The sequence below is a fragment of the Rhineura floridana genome, chromosome 5, assembly GCF_030035675.1.
Source record: "Rhineura floridana isolate rRhiFlo1 chromosome 5, rRhiFlo1.hap2, whole genome shotgun sequence".
NCBI lineage: Eukaryota > Metazoa > Chordata > Lepidosauria > Squamata > Rhineuridae > Rhineura > Rhineura floridana.
This window is the reverse complement of record NC_084484.1, coordinates 153,894,936-153,902,778: the sequence shown is the minus strand read 5'-3', so window position 1 is coordinate 153,902,778 and position 7,843 is coordinate 153,894,936. Positions and strand designations below refer to the sequence as shown.

The 7,843-nt window shown below is 49.6% G+C and overlaps 1 protein-coding gene across 1 annotated transcript; it reads left to right on the top strand.

The window, feature by feature from the left end:
• The first annotated feature begins 385 nt into the window (after positions 1-385).
• On the top strand, positions 386-3,059 carry GSX1 (GS homeobox 1). Its single transcript, XM_061629574.1, has 2 exons — positions 386-906; positions 2,002-3,059. The coding sequence occupies exons 1-2, from the start codon at positions 462-464 to the stop codon at positions 2,361-2,363; spliced, it is 807 nt and encodes a 268-aa protein (XP_061485558.1). The 5' UTR covers positions 386-461; the 3' UTR covers positions 2,364-3,059.
• The last annotated feature ends 4,784 nt before the right edge of the window (positions 3,060-7,843 follow it).

Below are 7,843 nucleotides of genomic sequence, written 5' to 3'. Positions count from 1 at the left end.
CAAACAGGCACACGGGAGGAAACGGACCGATCCGGCCAAAGGACCAGAAGAGCGCAACAGGGGGAAGACCAGAGGCCTCGGAGGCTGTAGAAGAAGCCCAGGGATTGGCCGTGGGGGGACGGAAAGGGGGGAGGAGAGGAGGGGGGCTAGGAAAGACAGCCCGAGAAGCGTGGGTGGGGTTGACAAGAATGGGGGACATTGTGCAGTCCCTTTGGCGAACAAGGGGCATAATGAGGGAGCGTGCAGCGGCGGTGCCAAGGCGCGGCACAAAAAGCCTATTGACGAGGGCCCGGGCCGCTCCCGGCGCAGCCATCATCACATGGCCCCCAAAGGAGCTATTTAAAGCGGGCCGCGCGACCCTTTCAGCACCACTGGCGCTGGTCAGCGCCCTGCGAAGAGGCGGCCCGGCGGAAGAGCGGAGGAGCCGAGGCGCAGAAGGCAAGGCTGGACGGGGCGGAGTCATGCCGCGCTCCTTCCTGGTGGACTCGCTGGTGCTGCGCGAAGGCGGCGGCGACAAGAAGGGGGCCACCTCGCCCGGCAGCCCGCCGCCTCCGCCGCTTTTCCCTTATGCCGTACACCCCTCGCACCCGCTGCACGGGCTTTCGGCCGCTTCCGGAGGCGCCTGTCCCGCGGCCCCCGGAGCCACGTCGGCGGCGCGTAAGGCCGGCCTGCTCTGCGTGTGTCCGCTCTGCGTGGCCGCCGCCTCTCAGCTACACCCGCCGCCGCCACCGCCCGCCTTGCCGCTCCTCAAGGCTTCCTTCCCGCCCTTCGGCGCCCAGTACTGCCCTTCGCCCCTGGCCGCCAGGCAAGCCCCTGGAGGCTCCGCCGCAGCCGGCCACGCGCCCACTCTCTACCAGAGCGCCTATCCCCTGCCCGACCCCCGGCACTTCCACTGCATCTCGGTCGGTGAGTCGTCTGGGCCGCGGGACGGGAGGGGCCGGTGGGCACGATCCGGGGAAACCAAGTGCATGTGGGGTCGATGCTCACCTGAGAGGTTTTCCAGGGCGATGCCATGCGCGATCCACGCGCACTTCGGCAAGTCTCATTGAAATGAGGTGGGGTATGTTTCTGGGGAAGCATAGCCTTCACATCTGACTTGGAAGGAGGGTCCTTTGGTTTCAACAGAACTTACTTCCGAGTAATCAAGCTAAGGGTCGGGGTGTCAATGAGGAGAGGGACAGATCGGGGACCTGCCCGAATGTCCATAGGCGCGATCCCGAACTAAGTTAAGCGCAACAACGTAATTTGACATCCGCAGGCTGGGAAGCGCAGTTAAATTCTGGGTGTCAGAGGGATTGAGCGAGGTTGATATTCACTGGACCGAGAATCTTTGGAAGCCAGTCCTGTAGAGTGCAGTTGCAACTGTCAATTTGTAATCGAACTGGATCTCTTCCAAGTAGGCTTATTCAGTGCCGGAGATCTCCCGACTGTGCTTATCTCTGTCCTACCCCGCGACTGTAATTAATGTCCCATGGTGGTTCTGAGCTCCAGGCCACTGGGCTACAATCTCACTTCATCTGATTTCTATGGGCCTGCTCTGGAGCTGATGAACTGGAGCTGCGTGCAAGCAAAGTGCGCCTACTAAACGTTCTTACTAGGAACGTTTCCCAGCAACTGTTTAGGCTCAGTCTGCCTGATGGGGTGTCAAGAGTGGCATGCCTATATAGTGGGGGAAACACCCGGAAGGTCTTGTAAAAATACATCAGAAATACATTCCCCTTGCTCCATTACAAATTGGCCGGGCCGTCTTTTCCTCCACCTAACCACCCACCCCCTTTCTCGCCAATTCCCTCGAATTTTATCTAAGTTGTTTGATCCAGAACCCATTTCAGCCTGCCAGGGCGTCGCCTGGGAAGCTGTGTTTGAGAACTCTCCTTCTGGAGTTGCTGCGGGTGAGGGGGGCGTGGGGGTGGTGGGATTCGGTCTGAAAAGGTTTGGATCCGAGCCCGTCGTCTTGACTTTGCGCTTTTCTCCTTCGCCCTCGCCCCGTCCCCCCTCTAGACAGCACGTCCGGCCAGCTGCCCAGCAGCAAGCGAATGCGCACAGCCTTCACCAGCACGCAGCTCCTGGAGCTGGAGCGCGAGTTCGCCTCCAACATGTACCTTTCGCGGCTGAGGCGCATCGAGATCGCCACCTACCTGAACCTCTCCGAGAAGCAGGTGAAGATCTGGTTCCAGAACCGTCGAGTCAAACACAAGAAGGAAGGGAAGAGCGGCTCTCACCGGCCCGGCGGCCCGGCCGCCCACAGCTGCAAGTGTGCCTCGCTCTCCGCCGTCGCCAAGTGCGCCGAAGACGAGGAGGACTTGCCCATCTCTCCCTCCTCCTCGGCCAAAGAGGAGAAAGACCTCGGCCTTGCCCCATAAGAGGGCTGTTTTAGGCCAAAGGGCCGCGCGGTTTTCTCTCTCCTGTTGTATAGCGATGAAACTGACGAGGGACTCTTGGCCGGCCTCGCTGAATACAGGGGGGAGAAGCTATACAGACTGTGTAAATATTAAGCTGGCTTTTTAAAAAAAAATGCTCCAGAGCTGTGGAGGAGGAGTGTCATATAAAGCAGCTCTTTCCCCTCTCTATTATGGAGTGGGTTGAAATTAAAGGTACCTGGTGAATAGAGATTGCCAAAACCAATCCCTCTCTCTCTCTCTCTCTCTCTCTCTCTCTCTCTCTCAAAAGGTGGAGTGGGGGAGGCAGGGAAGAGAAATTGGGGGCATCTCTGTCAGTGTCTGGGGATCCTTCTGCTTTTCTGCGGGCTCCAAACGTTTCATCTCTCTCTCCGTCTCTTTCTCTCTCTGGCCCTTACCCGGCAAAAACTCGACAAAGTCTTTCCATGGTCTTGAGAGGCAGGCGCTTAAGTGGGAAACGTGAGTTTGACAACAATCAGTTGGTTTATCTTGCTTTCCCCTTTTCTTCTTCCTTTAAAAAAGAAAAATCGGTATGATGATGAAGCTTCTTCAGGTGTATAGTGGTGTGATGACTGTACTGTTTTCTGTAATGCCCAGGAGATATTTATTTATTTATTTATGTACATACACACAGGCACGCACAATAAATGCTTTTTTCATTAACAACTGTTTTCTCTCTCCCCCCTCCTGTGCAGAACAAAAGAGGAGCCCCAAAATTATGCAGACAGGCGCCTTTGGATTTTTGGAATCTATTGAGCCCTAGCATCTGGAGAAAGCGAAGCCCTTTTAAAAACTCCCATTGATTTCAGTGGGGTAGTTCAGCACATACTTGGCTCCTCCGGTGGAAACCATGCGATCTAGCTTTGCTTATTTGGGGCTGGATCGCGTTCGTGGTTGGGATGCGATGCCAAAGTGCTCTTAAAGCCCCAGTTAGTTTCAGTGGGAAATATAACTTCCACCAACCAAAGATGTTGTATTTTTTAAAGGGCTTCATTTGAGCTGGATTGCGCCCGGTGTAATTTAAGCAGCACATGCTCTGGTATGTCTTCCTTCGTTGAGACAGATGCACAGCTCTGTTCTACATTGCGGACATACATTACGCTTCAATCGGACATATACAAATCGAATATGTTGAATGTGTGTGTGTGTGTGTGTGTGTGTGTGTGTGTGTGTGTGTGTGTAGAGAGAGAGAGAGAGCGCGCAATTTGTGCACGCGTTACTTACTTTCACACAACTCCCTGATTTATCGATGCTCATCTCTGCGTTTCTGCTTTCCTCTGAATAAAACATGGAGACAAATAAAGTGAACTCCTATCAAATATAGGAGCTGTTTATCAACACGCACGCACGCACACACACACACATATAAATAAGTATTCATTTTTTATTTCTCCTTATTTCCTCCACCCCGTCCTTAACAGGACTAGTAATATTTACTAAACTATAGCAGAGAATGAGACTGAAATAATCCCATCGGGAATCCCTAGATACTTTTATCTCTACGGCACTTTTACTTGGGAAGCAGGACTCAAATGTAATTTCAAGGAAAGCTGTTAAAAATCGCAGCCTTAAAAGCTCAGCCGAACAAAAGGGTTCCCTTTTACCCTCCAAATCTTTGCACGTTCATTCCAGCGAGCTTGCTATCAGCCCTTGAGCGCTAGTTTAACTGTTTGTTTTCGGAGAGAAGGCTCCACGACAGAGCCTGGGCCCGCCTCCCCTCACCTGAGTTCTGCTTGTAAAGACGCAACGAGGGTAGGTCACTGGGTCCAGTCCTTTATATCCTGGCCCTGCAACCTCAAATACAAACGCTACAGATAGCACCATCGCCTTATTATATTCGTTACTACTCGGGCATGAGCAAGCGCCTTTGTGGGATTTCCGAGGAGAGAAATCGCGTGCGGCCAATTTATCCAGCGTTTCAGGTTTTCCACCCTGCCCCTTGCCGGAGCTGTGAAAATGTGAAAAGAAGTCCGGCCTTGTAAAGAACGACGGGATTTCCTTTCACCTCAATGTGCTCCAAATGAGCCTCCCTGTCCTCCTTAGACTTAAGGGCGCGTTGCTCTCCGCTGCGCCCCAGTGGAGCTGAATGGATTTCTCAACGCAGTCCTGGATCCAAGGTTTATTCTAACGTGCTGCTAGACACATTTGGTGCAGTGTAAAAAAAAAAGTGCAGTGTCAACTACGTTTCTGTGCAGTTGAGCATATGGGATTTAATAAGGAGCCAGGTCGTTTCTAAAAAAGGAATAGACGAGAAAAGGTCAAAAGAAATAAAAATGAAGATAAATACTAGTTCCTTTCAAATCTTCATAACCGTATACTACTAGTCAGAGCTTTTTCAGTAAAAAAAACAAGGTGCCACACTGCTCATATTTTGGTAAAAGTACTGTGGGTGCCAGCACAAAATGGCTGGGAGTCTGTACTGGTGCAGGGACTCCGTACTGGTCACTACTGTCTCTCTCTCACACTCAAAAGCCCTCCTAATGGTGTAGTGTGGGACTATTTACTTGACTACTTTGGGGGGGGCAGGCAGTGTGCTGGCTGCTTGTGCAGTAGGGGAAGGAGCTTAGAATAAACGCTGTCTGACTCTCCCAGGCGCCCACCGAAGCTTTTGCGCAGGTCTTCCTTTGCGCGTCAATCTTTTTTGCGCGCTCCTTCATTAAACATCCGCCCGCTCTCTTGCTCTCTTCCCCCCCCCCCCAGGAAACAAGGAAGAGTCATGGGTCCACCATAAGGGCAAACAGACTGATTGTGGCATCAGCTTATGTGTGCCAAGACTCACATCATCAGATGCAGGAAAGGTGGGATGGATGGAGAGGTAAACAAATAAGTACACTTATTTATACTTATCACTCTCTGATCAGGTCGACTAGGGACAATGGGCAGAGACTGATAGGAAAAGAATACCAGCAAATTCCGGGCAAAACATTCTATCCGCTTTCAGCACTGATCCCAGGGATTCAGTGTAACGTTTTGGGAGCTGCGGGGGGGGGGGAAGTCTAATTCATTATGATTACTGCGTGCAAACGTCAGGCACTTAATAAAGAAGATTCCCAGATCGCGCCTTATTTTAAGAGAACCAAAAAGGCTTTCTTAAGGTTTTGGAAACAAGCAGCCCAAGTTTGGCTCAGAAGGAAATCCCATTCAATTCAGTGGCGCTGCCTCGCATATAAATGCGCACAGAATTGCAGCCCTAATTCTCGCAGTACAGCACACTGACGAGAGTAATCTTTTGCGTGTCCAATCAGAGGTAAATTGAGTTCAGTGGGGTTTACTCCCAGGCAAGTGTGCTATAGGATTGCAACCTGAGTGAAATAAAAACTTGGCTTGCAATGATCGCTGATACATTTGGTGCAGCCCCTAGAGATCTGCATTTTCTTTCAATTAGAGTCTTCTCTTCCATGCATATTTCTGAAGGCTCCGGTTAAAAAACAAAGCAATCTATCACTAAAAGCACTTCTGAAATCTGGCAGGAGAATGTCACAAAGTGTTTGTGATTTGGCGGGGAATCGGACAATTCGTTGTTTAAATGGAAAAAATCCCACTGGGCGAACCGAAAAGGTTCCCCTCCTCCTTTCCATGTGATTCTCAGAGTCAGTTACAGGTACTTAGGCTTAAATTGAGTTATGGCTGCATGGGAGATATGAGCACCGACAAAGCCACCCTCTTCTCTCCTGAACTCACGGAAACAAAGATGGTAAACCCAAAAGGACTGTAATGCAAGGTGGATGATTTGGATTTAAAATTATATTCTTTCAAATGAATGCAATTGAAGTGGCTGCAGGGCTGCTACACTTTTATGGGCAGAAGAACTGTGCTCATAACAGCGGCACAACAGGCAGAAATCAACAGGGGTTCCATTTCCAGCCACCCATGTCTGGAAAAACAGCATCTGATGAATTTTGGCATCTCATGTGGCCGATAAAGACACAGAACCAACATCCATAAAAAGTAGAAACCCCTAAACTGGCCTTAGGCTGGAAATAAGTTCGACAGGTCAACTTTCAAGTAAAACTATGCTTAAGAGTGGAAGTTGGAGGAGGGCTCATAAGCAAATTTATTTGATATTGGTTTGTAGGATTGGGTGTGCAAGACCTGGAGATAAACTATTTCAGGGACCAAGCCTCAATCTAGGCTTTGACAGAGAAGCAACCACCAGCACTAGCACACTGTGTTTTTCTCCTGTGCCATGTAAAAAAGGTCCTGTTGGACTGGAATGGCAAAAAGACATTGGGATAATCTGGAAGTGGGCATTTAAGAGGCATCCTATGGCCTTTTCCAGAGAGGTAATTGCAACATAATTCTCTTACTCCCAAGAGTAATCTTTATGAGGAAAAAATGTCAGAGCAGAATATCTCTGTACCATTTGGAAAATGTGTATCACGGCTTCAGTTTCTGCAGAGGAACAGCTCTTGTCTGCTGTTGGTATCTAACACAGGTATGCTGTCTCAGAATATGGAAGGTCTGTTTTAGCTTTTTATATGCCACACTTTCACAGGAAATGTAGCAAGGAGGTGTATAGCATAAAAACATGATATGGCCATAACAACATTGATAAAAATTGTAGAATTAACTTAGCAGAGTAAGCACACCGCTTGGAAGGGGGAATATGTTGAATGCCTTCCCTGTGGTTTCAATTGTTGCACTGTGTGTAATTTGTGTACTTAATTTCGTTTAAAGCAACACAACAGCAGCAGAGTAACAGCAGATGTTGAAATGCGAATGTGCCAGCGTGTGCATGCGTTTGCCTAAGAAAGCAGGCTTTTACCCTGCATCAGCATCACTGAGACTTGAGACTTAGTAAAATAAGAAAAGCTACTTTATTTAGAGAAATACATAGTAGATAGAAAAGCAACCCTAGTTCTAACTAACTAAGTTGGAGGCATAACACCCAGGTGTAGGAGTTAGCCCCGTGCTTGGAGAGTGCAGAGACAAAGGAATGTCTCCTCTCGGACAGTCAGAGAACAAAGGAGTGGAAAGGGTGGAAGGAGGAGGAGCAGGTAAGCTTCCCTAAAGGCGTCACAATCTAATGACAGAAGGAAGTCAGTCAGAGCATCACAGGTAAAGGTAAACAAGCCTATCCATCTGAAGGACCCTAGCTCTATCTTCCCTCTGGAGCACAAACAAAAGAACACAATAGGAGTTGCTCTTGCCCCACTTCCAACACCAATTGCACAGAAACGTTTGCTATGGAAAAAAAGAAAGCTTGGTGTGTTATTCAAAGCACATACGTGGACAAAAAAGAGTTCTAGTTCTAGCTAACTAAGTTGGTGATGCAAAGAGCCCTGCTTGGTCCTTCATCTCTGCAGGACAGAGACAAAGGAAAGATGTCTCCTCTCTGAAGGTGGGACGAAGAGGAAGGGAAGAGCCAGGAAGTGAGGTCAAAAACCCTAAGAGTATCAGTCTCGCACCTGAAGGAAGGTCAGCTCAGATTAGGTCAGAAAGTC

Excerpts from the sequence above, each read along its gene's own strand:
- GSX1 (XM_061629574.1), top strand. The coding sequence starts at position 462 with ATGCCGCGCTCCTTCCTGGTGGACTCGCTGGTGCTGCGCGAAGGCGGC. Across the intron at positions 907-2,001 it reads CTTCCACTGCATCTCGGTCG|ACAGCACGTCCGGCCAGCTG; the intron begins GTGAGTCGTCTG and ends TCCCCCCTCTAG.